Below are 17,410 nucleotides of genomic sequence, written 5' to 3'. Positions count from 1 at the left end.
CACGAGACCGCGTAGCGGTCGAGTGGTATATATTCTTGCGCACAATAAACAAGTGCAATAAATAGGAACGAAAAAAACGTATGTGAAGTTCTGTATTTATTACATACCTTCTTTAGTTTATTTATTTATTTTAAAATTAATAAAATAATAAAATAATAATAAACATTCAAGGGAGCTAACTCTCAAACAATAATATGGGGGATTCCCCAAAAAATAGTTCAGGCTTTTATTGGACATAAATTATGTTCAATAAAAGATTTTTTAATTGCACGGATCGGAATGGTCTTTATTACTATACTAAGATTGAATGGATATGTAATAAATAAGGATATTTCTCTCTTTTTTTGATGACTATTAAAGACAGCACATAATTTGTATGCGTATGGACTATGGTAGAAATAGATCATCGTCCTATATATAACACATTATATAGGGGGGGGGGGGGGGGGACGAAAATATTTGGAGGGGGGCGAGAAATAAATCCGCCGGCCGGCGATTTTCTAGGGGGGCGAATATATTTCGCGACACCGGGACTACTTTTTGTTCATTCATGATTCCATTTATTGGTCAAACTATTACCACGAACTTCAAATATTTTTATACGATACGAAAATTTACGGAATTAAAAATCAAATTATATGTACAAATGTTTAAAAATATTTTTATTTTATTATTTTGACTGGGTTTTTGGGGGAACTATTCTTTGGTAGATACTGTTGGGTGTGCACCGGTAACGGCGCGTATGAATATATTGTTATGGCTGGTAGAGCTTGTTAGTTGTTACAGCAGCGAGAACGTAAATATACTTTTAAAATCGTTAAAGATTGACAATGGGTAATAAAGAGAATAACCAACTCACTACGAGGAATTACGGATTATCTGTCCCTCGTGAATTAATGCTGTAAAACCCTCGCCAGAGGCTAGGGTTTACAACATTAATTCACTCGGGACAGATAATCCGTAATTCCTCGTAGCTCGTTAGTTATTCTCTAAAACTGTGTCTGTGTAAAAGGAGAGATCAGTCATCACATTTGGACACACCCCCCCCCCCCCCTTCAGAAATCCTGCATCCACGCAGGCTTTCGTTGAATTTCAAATAGTACGTAACGCCATTTTTGTCAAAATTAGACGCCCCCTCCTCCCTGTATCGCTATATAACGGATTAATGCTAGACCACACACCACCCAAAATAGCACGTAACGCTTGGACACATCCCCCTCCCCCTACACAAACACGTCTTATAACGCGATGGATATGATAATAGAATGACGTTGAGTCATGCAGTGGTGTGTATATATGTGTGTGGGTGAGGTGGGTGGGTGGGGTGAAGGGATGCGATCCCCGGACCCCGCGACTGTTCGATTAAGCAATGTATAACCTAATTAAACAAACCTTGTTTCTCCATTTCTTTCTCAGTCCCATTGGGTCCAATGAGAACGGAAATCTTGCTGCATCAAGGAAGCAACGCGTGGGATGGGTTTGTCCAGATCAAAACACAAGGCAGGAGTGGCTACGTCTGTCCCTGGCAGCATTCTAACAGCGTCTACAATGACAACCTGGCGAGGTTGGTGTGCGACACCCTCGGCTACTACATCAGGTTAGTGCTGACGTCATATGGTGCCTCTGCATTGTTTTCTTAATTATTATTATTTTTGGTCGGGTTTTTTTTTCATTAATAATAAAACAAATCATTCTTATAAGTATCCTAAATCGAGGTGTGTGCTACCCTCAGGGTTAAACAACTGGTAGTCCGAATGAGAAATCGGTAGCGAAAATATCCCGGGCTACCGCTAAGGTCGAGCCCTGCCCTGTACCACATGTGGTACAGTTACTTTGATCATTAGAAACCAGAGTTGAAATAAACACTTGGGTTTTTTTTCCATGTATTGCACAGGAATGGCGCTGGTCCTACCTACAGTGTAGAAGAGAATTCTTACATCCAGTATCATCAAACCTACCAGTATGGATATGATAGCTGGATGGATAACATCGCATGCTTAGGAGATGAGTTAGATATCGCAGACTGTCTATCAAAGAAAGGTCTACACTACGAAAAATGCGACTATGCGTTCAAGGTTGTATGTCGTAAGTATAGTTTTAGATATACTCTTTCAAAAAAGAAACGCATAGGTGATAGAGAAAGAAGAACAGTGTTTGATTTTACAAAATATCGGGGTTTTTTGCAATGTTGCTAAATGACCATGTTTGTTAATGTTCCTGGAATGGGACAGCATGCCCAAATGCACCCTAAAACAAATTTAACACACGTTGTGGCACGTTGTGCGACAATTGTAGGAACTCGGCGTGAAATGGTCAGATTTTGGCGAATGCACGTGGAACTCGGGGAAAAGATTGGGGTAGTGATGGGTATTTAAAGCTGCAATGCTTGCAATGATGTCTCATTTCCATTTCTATTTCGACGTAGATGAGTTACAAGATGCCAAGACTAAGCCTGCCGAATCGAAACATTGTAATAGGCCGCCTTCAGTTAGGTGAATCGCAGTAAGCAGTCGCACGCCACATGAACCTCCATCAGAGCACCATTTCACGTCTCTGGGACAGGTACCAGCAGTTTCAATCAGCTGAAGACCGGCCCAGAAGTGGAAGACCTCGCATAACAACTGTAGCACAAGATCGCTACAACCGGGTTCTGTACTTGCGTCACCGATCTACCACAGCAACGAACACTGCTGGACGCATACCTGATTTGAGAAGGGAGTCTGCATAAACCATTTGGAACCGACTTCGAGAAGCTGGTTTGCGGGCTAGGAGACCGTGTGTTGGCCCCGTCCTGTGACGTCAACATCGACATTTACGTGTTCGCTGGTGCACGAATGTATAGTGGTGGAACTTGGAAAACTGGCGGTGAGTATGGTTCAGCGACAAGTCACGTTTCCTTCTACAGCGACGTGATGGACGACAACGTGTTTACAGACGCCGTAATGAACGTTTTGCCAACAGCTGCGTCGCCCAAGTTGACAGATTCGGTGGAGGGAGTGTCATGATGTGGGGAGCCATCTCATACACAGGCAGAAGTGAACTTGTGTTCGTACAAGGCAACCTGACAGCTGTACGCTACAGGGATGCAAATATTCGCCATCACATGCTTTCCATTTTGGATCGACAGAGAGAACTCTTTCAGCATACGGCACGTGTAACCATGGATTTCCTACAGAATGAGAACATTAATGTGCTGCCATGGCCATCAAGATCGCCAGATCTCAGCCCCATTGAACACATATGGGATGAACTGGACAGACGTGTACGCCAGCGTGACCCGGAGCCTCAGACGCTTCCTTAACTGTCACATGTACTGCAGGAAGAATGGGCTAGAATTCCACGTGCGCGGATTCAGAGACTCATTCAGTCTATGTCAAGGAGATGTCGCGCAGTGAATGCTGTTGCTGGTGGCCACACAAGGTACTGATTTCAGCGCTATCCTGCGACGGTGTTTGGTGACGAAAACGCCTCCACTGCCGTCAGTCCATAGCAAGACCATTGTCACATACTCATGTCAAATGTGACTGTGATACAATCATAACGACATTATGCCACTTTGTATTAAAGAGATAATTCCATGAATATTTCGCCTATGCGTTTCTTTTTTCACAGAATATATTATGGTACTCCAATACAACGGTTTACAGTGAGAATAACAGGTTAACAGGCTAAAAAATACATCGTTAACCTGTTATATTTTTTTATCCTGTAATTCAACAAGAAGAGTGGGGGAATTATTTGTATTTATAGCTTTCGATTTTCTCAGGTAAAAGCTAATATAAACTTGATGCGTCTGCGGCTTGCATTTTGGGAATGTGGCCATATACGAATTTTTCATTGCGGCTGGCCACATGCGTATGGCAGACACATGCATCCAGTTCTGACGCTCTCGCTGAAACTAATTTATTTCGATTTATTTCTTTTAGTCTGACCGCACACACGCGCCGTTTGCAGTTTGTATGAGCATTTAAACAAGCATGCATGCTCTTTACAGTACGTCTTTCGAAATTTGACTTCATTCGTGCAGCCAGGGCCGGAGTTAGACCTTGGGGGTCCCGAGGCAGGGGCCCGGGGCACTTCAGGTTAGGGGGCCCCTCAGCATAGCAATTAAATTACATGAAAAATAAAAAATGAACTAATTTTATAATTATTGCATTTTTTAATAAAGGAAATTTTTTGTCTGGGAGGGCCCCTCTGGCAGGGGGCCCCGGGACAATTGGCCCATTATAAATCAGTCATGTCCAAAAAATTAGCAAAGTGGATTTTAAATTGTATACACCACAGATGTAAAAATAAACTATGCAACTGATTAAGATGTAGTCAAGCTAGATATGTCACATGACAAGCGATACACTGCTAGTAGACGTTTATGGCTTTGTTTTAAAGGGACATACCCTAGTTTCAGCCCATGAAAATGCACACTAAGTTTAGTTAATCTACAAATCTGTAACACATTTGGATAAAGTTACAATTGAGTGACACCGGAGTCTGTGACTTTGAAATTGTGAAATACCCTCTAAAAATAGACTAAAACTCGACTGCATAACTATTATTTCTTAGACGCATTTTTAAAAAATATGATGAGTGCATTTTGTGATATTAAAAACACCAGGATGACCAAAAACACTTCGAATGTACGGAAATGAATAATCTAAACAATAAACTCTAAGTAACGTATTATAATTTCAGTTATTAAAAACGGCATAATAGTAAAAAAATATGCATTAATGTTTAAAAACTAGGTTATGTCCCTTTAAAAAGGATACTATAATCGGTTGACACAAACTGACTGCAGGATATCATTTATTTACAGATTACAACAACAAAAACCCCCAAACAAACAAACAAACAAACCCGGTAGCTACGGTAAACAATTGCTCATTATCCTACGACAGGAACCTCTTAATAAAACCAATCTAATTAAAATTAGCTCCACTATTACATGTGGATCTAACAACAGCCCGTTAGAGCTCATGTCCAGTTGACCTTTTATGCAACTAATCAAAACCTTACTTGCAAAATCATGCAAGTGATTTGAAAAGAATTTGAAAAAATTTGGGATTATGCCGAGGATATACGAAATGATTCGGGTGAATTACGAAATATGCCGGAAACTAATTGCAATATAAAATTTTATATACAATTCGTTTCAAGACGAAAAAAATAAAACCTTGATGGTATAACCATAAAATCTGTTTATACTAGTATACAATCCAGAGTTTATTACTGGACTATTCCCCCTGTTTTTTCAATGTTAAAATAGACCAACAAGCTCGCCTATTGCATAAATAGTCTCGCCCGATAGTTTTAGAATTTGTATGCTCCCGAATAACGCTATAAAAGGCGTAGTGTAATTGGTCGATATTTAAATTGTTATTTATAGATGAAATGTCACCTGGACATGGGAGTCCACGCAATGCTGTTAGATCTACTGGTAGACCCAGTAGAGCTAATTTTAATCAGATTGCAATAAAACCAAAGTAATGATTATAATAATTGTATTTGTTTCAGCCCAACCGGTGAAGCCAAACATCACGGCGGTTCGACTGGTGGGCGGGCGGTTCCCGTGGGAGGGTCGAGTCGAGGTGGAGAACTGGGGGTACTGGGGGAGTGTGTGTCACAAGTCCTGGACGAAACAAACCGCCGCTGTCGTCTGCAGAATGCTTGGCTTTCACCCAAAGTAATTACGGCTAATTGTGACGACGATGATGATCATTGTGACCACTACCAAAGCTATCATGTTAATGTGATGATGTTGTTGATGATGATGATTATTATTATTACTATGATGGTACAGATCATAATAACGGTGATGATTATAACGATAATTATCACACGGATGATGATGATGATGATGATGATTCAATTGTATCGGTAAAAATTACAAGCATCTTGGTCTGGGATGACGATACTGATGATGATGATGATGGTGATGATGAAGATGGTGGTGGTGGTGGTGGTGATGATGATGATGATGGTGGTGGTGGTGGTGTTGGTGATGATGATGATGGTGATGATGATGATGATGACGACGATAATGATGAAGAAGAAGTTTGTTTTGTTTAATGACACCACTTTAGCACATTGATTAATTAATCATCGGCTATTGGATGTATAACATTTGGTAATTGTGACTCGTAGTCATCAGAGGAAACCTGCTACATTTTTTCTAATGCAGCAAGGGATCTTTTATATGCACTTTCCACACACAGAAAAGCACATATTACATACCAGTTGTGGTTCACTGGTTGGAACGAGAAAAACCCAATCAGCTCAATGGATCCACCGAGGTGGTTCGATCATGCGTCGCAAGCATCTCAAGCGAGCACTCAACCGACTGAGCTAAATCTGCCCCTGATGATGATGATGATGATGATGATGATGACAACTACCTCTATGATAGTTAGTCATGATGATGATGATGATTATGATGATGATGATGACAACTACCTCTATGATAATTAGTCATGATGATGATTATGGTGATCATGACTACAACCTTCGTTATCGTCGGTGTATGTACGGTAACTGACAACACCTGAACGCAAAAGAAGAAAAGAAGGAATGGGTTTTTTTTATTTAACGATGCACTCAACACATTTTATTTACGCTTATATGGCATCAGATATATGGTTAAGGACCACACAGATATTGAGAGAGGAAACCCGCTGTCGCCACTTCACGGGCTACTCTTTTTCGATTAGCAGCAAGGGATATTTTATATGCACCATCCCATAGACAGGATAGTACATACGACGGCCTTTGTCACACCAGAAATAGCTCAATGGGTCAACCGAAGAGGATCGATCCTAGACCGACCTCGTATCAAGCGAACGCTATACCACTGTGCTACGTCCCGCCCTCTTGAACGCAAAAAAATCCTTGCGAAGTGTAGCATAGGACAAGTAGTAAGAAGGCCGTCGATGATATCAAAACGATTGGAAATTGTTAAAACAACCTTACGTATTAAATTGTGTAGATGAGTGAACCGGCCTCGGACTACAGGCTGGTAGGTACATGGTTCATAGCCCAGTACCGGCTCCAACCCACAGCGAGCTCGTAAGGGCTCAATGAGTAGGTGTAAGGTCACTACACCCTCTTCTCTCTCAGTAACAACTAACAACTAAAACCACTGTCCTGGACAGATAGCCCAGATAGCTGAGGTGTGTGCCCAGGACAGCGTACTTGAACCTTAATTGAATATAAGCACGACGATAAGTTGAAATCAATCAATAGATGAGGTGATTGTGTCGAAGGATTTAACCCCCTCAGTGTATCCAGTGACACACGAATGGTATCACATAGATAGTGGGGAAAGTGCACCAAAAAATGCCCCATGCAGCTCATGACGATTAATTAATCAATGTGTCCCAGTGGTGTCGTTAAACAAAATGAACGTTTAACATTGCACGAGTGGGTGGTTTTCTTTCAGGTATGTATTCGCAGCGGGCAGTACGCTGTATGGTTCTGGAAACGAAACAGCAGTATTGCAACAGTACAGTTGTCATGGTAACGAGAACAATTTGAATAATTGTTCCCTTTCTTCAACTAAGATAGGTCTGCATTGTCAGGACGGACACACGGCCGGGCTGCGGTGCGGTAAGTTGTAAGGGTGGGGGTGGGGGGAGGATGGGTCGGTATAATCATAGTACAGTAATATAGTGTCTTGTTTTGCTGCACAAAATTAAAAGGACCGCTTTTCTAAAAATATTCTGGTGGATGTAACTGCTCGCTTGCACATCCTCCTTCCCCTTTTCGTAGGTACGATTCTGCTTTGATAGAAATAAACACTTGCTTTGTGATATTGTACTATGTCATGTTCGATTTATACCAGCAATAAACAAATTGATTGTAGTTTCCAGTGACAACGATGTTTTATCGTGCGAGTCCACAAATACAGCTGTCCGTTTTGTATCTTCAGAAACGTTCAGTGTCACCCGTTGGTCGATTTAAGTGTATCTGTCTGTCTGCTGTCCAACTGTCTGTCTCTCTGCTGTCCAACTGTCTGTCTCTCTGTCTGTTTCTGTATCTCTCTCTCTCTCTCTCTCTCTCTCTCTCTCTCTCTCTCTCTCTCTCTCTCTCTCTCTCTCTCTCTCTCTCTCTCTCTCTCTCTCTCTCTCTCTCTCTCTCTCTCTGTCTCTCTCTCTCTGTGTCTGTCTCTGTCTCTCTCTCTCTCTCTCTCACATACACACACACCATTTATCTTTTCCTCTCACACGCACAATCCCTATTTGTAAGTTCATCTCTTTCTCTCACACACTTTCTCTCAACAATTAAAAAATATATATAAAGTCACATGATATCATCTGGACCAATCCAAGGATTTAACTGATTGGAATTACAGTATGTCCAAACTGGCAATTTATTTTACCTTTCAGTGGAGTTCGATGTCATTGACGTCATAGACGTAAAATGCAGCCAACATTCGTGGCTGGTTGCCGTCAACATGACGCTGCTAAAGGCGATATACCCGACAGCAACACCCGAGAATATATCCATGGGACATATTGGTGGTTGTAAAGGGACGGTGTTTAGTGATGGGCTACTGTTTTATCATTTACTGGACGACTGCTATACATCTAAGAAGGTGAGTGTACTGCAAAACAAAAACCTACTACAACTACTACCACAACTCCTCCTCCTCCTCCTCCTACTACTACTACCATATTACTACTCTACTAGTATTAATTTTACTACTACTACTACTACTACTACTACTACTACTGTTACTAGTACTACTACTACTGCTACTACTACTACTGCTACTGCAGCTACTGCTGCTGCTGCTGCTGCTATTGCTGTTGCTGCTGCTGCTACTGCTTCTACTGCTGCTGTTACTGCTTCTACTGCTGCTGCTGCTACTGCTACTGTTACTGCGACTATTACTGCTGCTGCTACTGTTACTGCTGTTGCTACTGTTACTGCTACTATTACTGCTGCTGCTACTGTTACTGCTGTTGCTACTGTTACTGCTACTATTACTGCTGCTGCTACTGTTACTGCTACTATCACTGCTGCTGCTACTGTTACTGCTACTATTACTGCTGCTGCTACTGTTACTGCTACTATTACTGCTGCTGCTACTGTTACTGCTACTGTTACTGCTACTGTTACTGCTACTGTTACTGCTGTTGCTGCTGCTGCTGCTGCTACTACTACTGCTGCTGCTGCTACTGCTGCTGCTACTGCTTCTACTGCTGCTGCTACTGCTACTGTTACTGCTGCTGTTACTGCTGTTGCTGCTACTGCTACTGCTGCTACTGCTACTGCTACTGTTACTGCTACTGTTACTGCTGTTGCTGCTACTGCTACTGCTGCTACTGCTACTGTTACTGCTACTGTTACTGCTGTTGCTGCTACTGCTGCTGCTACTGCTTCTACTGCTGCTGCTACTGTTGCTGTTACTGCTGTTGCTGCTACTGCTACTGCTGCTACTGCTACTGCTACTGTTACTGCTACTGTTACTGCTGTTGCTGCTACTGCTACTGCTGCTACTGCTACTGTTACTGCTACTGTTACTGCTGTTGCTGCTACTGCTGCTGCTGCTACTGCTTCTTCTGCTGCTGCTTCTGCTGCTGCTACTGCTACTGTTCTGCTGCTACTGCTACTGCTACTGCTGCTGCTACTGCTTCTTCTGCTGCTGCTACTGCTACTGTTCTGCTGCTACTGCTACTGCTACTGCTGCTGCTACTGTTACTGCTGCTGTTACTGGTGCTGCTACTGTTCTGATGCTTCTACTACTACTTCTACTACTACTACTACTACTACTACTACTTCTGCTGCTACTACTACTACTACTACTGCTGGTGCTGCTACTGTTCTGATGCTTCTACTACTACTTCTACTACTACTACTACTACTACTACTACTACTACTTCTGCTACTACTACTACTACTACTGCTGCTGCTGCTGCTGCTGCTGCTGCTGCTGCTGCTGCTGCTGCTGCTACTACTACTACTACTGATACTACTACTACTACTACTACTACTACTACTGCTGCTGCTTCTACTACTACTTCTACTACTACTACTACTACTTCTGCTACTACTACTACTACTACTACTACTGCTGATGCTGCTTCTACTACTACTTCTACTACTACTACTACTACTACTACTACTACTACTACTGCTTCTACTACTACTACTACTACTACTACTACTACTACTACTACTACTACTACTACTACTACTACTACTACTGCTGCTGCTGCTGCTTCTACTACTACTCTTCCTCCTGCTAGGATCGATCCCAGTAGGTGGGCTAATTGGGTATTTCTCGTTCCAGCCAGTGCACCACGACTGGTATATCAAAGGCCGTGGTATGTGCTATGCTGTCTGTGGAATAGTGCATATAACAGATCCCTTGCTACTAATGGAAAAATGTAGTGGGTTTCCTCTCTATGACTGTGTCAAAATGACCATGTTTGACATCTAATTGCCAATGATTAATAAATAAATGTGCTCTAGTGGTGTCGTTAAACAACACAAATTTTAATTAATCGTAATACTACTCCTACTATTACTGCTACTCCTATAACTATTACTCCTCCTACTTCTACTATTACTACAACTACTCCTACCACTACTATTACTACTATTAGTACTACTACTATTATTAATAGTTACTACTACTACTACTACTATTATTAATAGTTACTACTACTACTACTACTATTACTACAACTACTTCTACCACTACTATTACTACTATTAGTACTACCACCATTGTTAATAGTTACTACTACTACTACTACTACTACTACTACTATACTACTACTGCTGCTGCTGCTGCTGCTGCTGCTGCTGCTGCTGCTACTACTGCTGCTGCTGCTACTACTACTGCTGTTGCTACTATTGCTGCTGCTAATGCTACTGCTGCTACTACTGCTGCTACTACTACTACTGCTGCTGCTACTACTACTGCTGCTGCTGCTACTACTACTGCTGCTGCTACTACTACTACTGCTGCTGCTACTACTACTACTGCTGCTGCTACTACTACTGCTGCTGCTGCTACTGCTGTTGCTGCTGCTACTGCTGCTGGTGGTGCTACTGCTACTTCTACTGCTACTGTCACTGCTACTACTGCTGCTGCTACTGCTGTTACTGTTGCTACTACTACTACTACTACTACTACTACTACTGCTATTACTCTATCAATACTACTACGGTTGAAGCAGCAGCATCAGCAGTAACAACAGTAGCTCGAGTCACCTCCATGCCTCTCCTTATTGATATTCATATGTAGGGGATGGGCTGAAGGTGAGTCGACCTATAACAACAGTAATCCTATATAATGTTTGCGCCAGGTGTTGGAAGAGCAGACTGTTTACTACAACCACCTGTCGTACATCGACCCGAACCACCACGGCGTTGACAGCACGGTGTGGAAACAGCACCTCGAGTGTTCTGTGTACCACGAGAGAACGCCAGCCCCAAACAGCACCGCGGTTAGTGTCTCGCGTACTAGGGTCTCACTATACATATTATATCTGCCGGTGACTTCCATATTAAATTGTATATGTCACTGGATTCAATGTTAGACTGTATATGTCACTGGAGTCAGTGTTAAATTGTATATGTCGCTTGATTCAATGTTAAACTGTATATCTCACTGGATTCAATGTTAAATTGTATATGTCACTGGATTCAATGTTAAACTGTATATTTCACTGGATTCAATGTTAAATTGTATATGTCACTGGATTCAATGTTAAATTGTATATTTCACTGGATTCAATGTTAAATTGTATATGTCATTGGATTCAGTGTTAAATTGTATATATCACTGGATTCAATGTTAAATTGTATATGTCACTGGATTCAATGTTAAATTGTATATGTCACTGGATTCAATGTTAAATTGTATATGTCACTGGATTCAATGTTAAATTGTATATTTCACTGGATTCAGTGTTAAATTGTATATGTCATTGGATTCAGTGTTAAATTGTATATGTCACTGGATTCAATGTTAAATTGTATATGTCACTGGATTCAGTGTTAAATTGTATATGTCACTGGATTCAGTGTTAAATTGTATATGCCACTGGGTTTAATGTTAAATTGCACATATGTCACTGGATTCAGTGTTAAATTGTATATACCACTGGATTCAATGTTAAATTGTATATATCACTCGATTCAATGTTAAATTGTATATGTCACTGGATTCAATGTTAAATTGTATACGTCACTGGATTGAGTGTTAAATTGTATATGTCACTGGATTGAGTGTTAAATTGTATACGTCACTGGATTCAATGTTAAATTGTATATGTCACTGGATTCAATGTTAAATTGTATATTTCACTGGATTCAATGTTAAATTGTATATGTCATTGGATTCGGTGTTAAATTGTATATATCACTGGATTCAATGTTAAATTGTATATGTCACTGGATTCAATGTTAAATTGTATATGTCACTGGATTCAGTGTTAAATTGTATATGCCACTGGGTTTAATGTTAAATTGCACATATGTCACTGGATTCAGTGTTAAATTGTATATACCACTGGATTCAATGTTAAATTGTATATATCACTGGATTCAATGTTAAATTGTATATGTCACTGGATTCAATGTTAAATTGTATACGTCACTGGATTGAGTGTTAAATTGTATATGTCACTGGATTGAGTGTTAAATTGTATACGTCACTGGATTCAATGTTAAATTGTATACGTCACTGGATTCAATGTTAAATCAAACCACCATTTCTAATATAATGTTTCATTTAACAGACGCAATCTGCCATTCAAATACATGTTAAACTGCATAACTTAAATCAAGATTAAGAAGGAATGAAAAGTTTTATTTAACGACACACTCAACACATTTTATTTACGGTTATATTGCGTCAGACATATGGTTAACGACCACACATATATTGAGAGAGGAAACCCGCCATCGCCACTTCATGGGCTACTCTTTTCGATTAGCAGCAAGGGATCTTTTATATGCACCATTCCAAAGACAGGATAGCACATACCACGGCCTTTGATGTACCAGTCGTGGTGCACTGCATGGAGCGAGAAATAGCCAATGGGTCCACTGACTGGGATCGATCCCAAACCGACCGCACATCAACCGAGTGCTTTACCACTGGGCTACGTCCCGCCCCCAAATCAAGATTGCTAATATACTGTTAAAAATAAGTAGGGGATATTCCATGTCAAATATCAATAATTATAGAAGTCTAAAAATAAGTAGGGGATATTCCATGTCAAATATCAATAATTATAGAAATCTAAAAATAAGTAGGGGATATTCCATGTCAAATATCAATAATTATAGAAGTCTAAAAATAAGTAGGGGATATTCCATGTCAAATATCAATAATTATAGAAGTCTAAAAATAAGTGCACAATGTGCGATAATGTTCCCACTCAAAGAGCATGAAAAAAACACACCCGAATGTTTTCATCGCGAAGCACATGATGTGGTGTTGCACGTGCAAGAATGCGATTTGAAACACTTAGTTTGTGTGTACATTGTGTGCACACTGTGGCAATATTATTTATTGTTTGTTACTGGAACACTAAATCAAAACCTTGCTGTCACATTATTTACAACATTGTGTAACTTTTCAACAATGCGACGTATCCAACGCCAGGAACGTCTCAGGGCTGTAAGCATGCTTCAAGTTGGTACCACCCAGCGAATTGTGGCCCGTAAACGTTATACATCACAATCAGTCATTAGCCGATTGTGGGCCCGATATCGACAAACCAGAAATGTGGATGATCGTCCCCGTTCAGGACTGCCAAGGGCCACAACTCCGGTTCAGGACCGCTTCATTAGGACTTACACGTTGAGAAATCAAGCCAGTCAGCCAATCAAATCGCAAGATAACTCAGTGTTATAACTGGCGTTCAGTGTCTTGTCAGACTGTTCGTTACACACTGCATGGAAGTAACATCTACGCATGTCGACCCTACGTTACCCCACATTTGACTGCGAGACATATTGCTGCCAGACGTCAATGGTGTACACATCGTAGACATTGGGCTAACAAGCGTTGGGCTCGAGTAATGTTTTCAGACGAGTTCAGATTCACACTTCCATGATCGACGACAGCCTGTCTGACAACGTCCCAATGAACGCTACGTCAGCGTCAACGTCAACGTTCGTACTCATGACCGACTTGGAGGAAGGTATGTTATGGTGTGGGGTGGCATCACCATGACTGCCAGAACCTAACTGCATATTGTTCATGGGAGGGTCACTGGGCAGTACTACCGTGACAGCATCCTTGACTGATCGTTGTGCCCTTCGCACGTTAGGCTGGACGCTATTTTGTTTTTACAGGACGACAACGCCCGTGCTCACCGGACTCAACTGGTCACTGCGCATCTTCAGTAACATAAGTATCAACACCACACTACCGTGGCCAGCCCTAAGCCCAGTCCTTTCACCCACTGAGCACATGTGGGACATCATCGGACGATGTCTCCGGGAACGACAACGTCAGCGAACCAACTTGGGTGAATTAGGTGCCGCTCTCCAAGAGGAATGGGACAGAATCCCCCCAAATGTTATTGGACGTTTAGTCAGGAGCATGCCACGTCGAATTCGTGCGTGTTTGACAAGCACCACCGCTGTTGTCTATCTGTGTCTCATCCGGACCTACATCACTATCCTGGTCAATCCCTTGTCACATGAGTGATTTTTTTTTCTTCATTAATTAATATTGCAATAAAAATAATACATGTCTGTTATATTGTGTTATATTTGAATATCCCCTACTTATTTTGAACGTTATATATGTCGTTATACACATCCAATTTGACATTGAATTCAAAATTAAATCCTAACTTCCAAGTCAAAGTTTGTTAACAGAATTTTAACTACACATATGTAGTGAACAGCTGACTTTCATGTTATACTACCTTGGTTCAAATCAAGATTGCTAACACGATGTGTCATTATACACATCCAGTAATCTGCTATTGAATTTCACGTTAAATTGCCCAACTTCAAGTCAATGATTGGTAATAAAATGTGTAACAAGTGACTTCCATGTTAAACGGCCTCGTTTCAAATCCAGGTAGAATGTCTAACTACAGAGATGTAATGTGCTATCGCAATAAAATATTAAACTTCCCAACTAAAATCACGATTAGAATGACTCATTACACAGATGCAATCAACCATTGAAAGCCATGCTAAATTTCCCAACTTCTAATCACGATTGCTAACAGAATGTCTAACTACAGAATGTATCCCTGTATATATAATGTGCCTTTGAAATACACGTTAAACTGCCCAACTTTAAAACACAATTGCTAATGGAATATTTCATTACACAGATATAATTTGCCGTTGAATTTCATGTTACATTACCCAGCTTCCAATCTCTTCCACAGATCTATGTAATTTAACATTGAAATCCATTATAACTTGTCAAACCTTAAATCAAGAATGTTAACAGATTTAATGTCTCGTTATACAGATGCAGTCTGCTACTGACATTCATGTCAAACTAACCAACTTCAAATTAAGATTGCCAATAGAATGCCTCGTTATCAAATGACATAGTTACTCTATGATTCTCCATCATCTAATGGTCAATGATTGAACGATATCAGTAAATAATCATCACTCCCCCACCTATTTGTTTTCAGTACAACAAGCCCATAGACGTTTCCTTCTACAGTGACCCCAGCTATTTGCATGCCCTTCCGGAAGGGTCACTACCGACGCAGATTGCTAACCGCGTGTACGTGCGAGTGAGTCCGGAAGTAGCCACTAATATGAAGATGATTCTCAAAGACTGTCAGGTTATCGAGACTGAATCTGGCAGTCATGTGCTTATTAAGAACGGGTAAATAAGTTTTGTTTGTTTTTTGTTTTCTTTTGTTATGTGTTTTGTTTTTTATTTTGTTTTTTTTTGTTTCTTTTGTGTGTTTTGTTGTTGTTATTATTATTTTCTTTTGCTTTTTTTGTTTGGTGTTTTCTCTTCTTTTAAATGTATATGCATGTCCACATATAGGTAACTGGGGCGTAGCCAGAGAGGAAAAAACGCCGAGGCAAACCCAGACCTGTAAAATAAATATCAGTGTCATGGGAAAAATAAAATAAATCTGGGGAAATTCCAGACGAGGCAAACGCTTCGTCTGCCTCATGCTGGCTACGCCATTAGATATGTATTTGTCAATCTTATTTCCATTCATCACTGTCACGCTTAACGTAAATAACTGGGATGCAGTATACAATAAGACACAATTACAATTTTGGGTTCCCTCTAAGGTATTTCTAAATACAAACAGCACGTTTTTATGTTGTTTTTCTCCGGGAGAAACTGCCCCTACCCATGGGCGTATGGGGACTCTTTGATTTAGGGGGAAATTTTACCCAGATAAAAACTGCCCGAATTTTCCCCACTGTTTTCCCACTGCTTTGCCCCCCCCCCCCCCCCCCCGGGTCGTACGCCCATGCCCCTACCCCTACCCATACCGCTATCTACCTAGGTACAGCCATTTTCATTCGGTCACTTGGCCCCTGATTAAACAATGCGATGGGGTCTTGTTAAAAATAATTCCTTTACTTTCCCAATATTCGCTAAACAAATATTCCTTTCCCCTCACCAATACTCGCAGATTAAACAATGTGCTGGGATGTCATTGAACAATATGCTGGGGTGTCATTAAACAGTGTGCTGGGGTGTCAGTAAACAATGTGCTGGGGTGCCATTAAACAATGTGCTGGGGTATCATTAAACAATGTGCTGGGGTGTCATTAAACAATGTGCTGGGGTGTGGTTTAGCATTCCTTGTCTTTGTTTCAGGTGTGAAGTGAACCGGTCGACTCACATCTCGCTACTCAGTGACGTAGAGAGCCGCTTCTCCTTCTCCGCCACGTGGACGCAGTCGCCCACGCATTCCGCCGGTCGTGGTCACGTGACCTGTGATGTCAAATTCTGCCACATCGACGACCGGAGTCCGTCCTGCTACCACGGCTGCAGAAACCCGCTGGACATACCAATAATAGGCTGATCTGCGTTTGATGTCACTTTGTTTGACATTTTCAAGAGAGTAACCTCTAAATTCTCCGATTTGTCTTTCGTGCGTAATCGTTTGAAATTGTAAATAAAGAAGATGCATCTAATTATGATGATGTTTATTTCTGTCATGTAAAAAAAGAAAAAAAAAGAAAAGAACTTGGTATGTTCTAACCTGTCTGTGAGATGGTACATATAAAAGATCTCTTTCTACTAATGGTTTGTTTGTTTGTTTTGTCTAACGACATCACTAGAGCACATTGATTTATCAACCATTGGCCATTGGATGTCAAACATTTGGTAATTTTGACATATAGTCTTAGAGAGGAAACCCGCTAAATTTTTTCATTAGTAGCGAGGGACCATCACACAGACAGGATAGCACATACCACAGGCTTTGAT

At 40.9% G+C, this 17,410-nt stretch overlaps 1 protein-coding gene across 1 annotated transcript; it reads left to right on the top strand.

The window, feature by feature from the left end:
- Positions 1 to 1,430: 1,430 nt before the first annotated feature.
- LOC121377909 lies at positions 1,431 to 17,118 on the top strand. The gene is made up of 8 exons (XM_041506006.1): positions 1,431 to 1,597; positions 1,895 to 2,085; positions 5,512 to 5,680; positions 7,433 to 7,599; positions 8,379 to 8,587; positions 11,313 to 11,453; positions 15,633 to 15,832; positions 16,796 to 17,118. The coding sequence occupies exons 1-8, from the start codon at positions 1,431 to 1,433 to the stop codon at positions 17,001 to 17,003; spliced, it is 1,452 nt and encodes a 483-aa protein (XP_041361940.1). The 3' UTR covers positions 17,004 to 17,118.
- Positions 17,119 to 17,410: the final 292 nt, after the last annotated feature.

The sequence above is a fragment of the Gigantopelta aegis genome, chromosome 7, assembly GCF_016097555.1.
Source record: "Gigantopelta aegis isolate Gae_Host chromosome 7, Gae_host_genome, whole genome shotgun sequence".
NCBI lineage: Eukaryota > Metazoa > Mollusca > Gastropoda > Neomphalida > Peltospiridae > Gigantopelta > Gigantopelta aegis.
The sequence above is the reverse complement of the archived record's forward strand: the minus strand, read 5'-3'. Positions and strand labels throughout refer to the sequence as shown.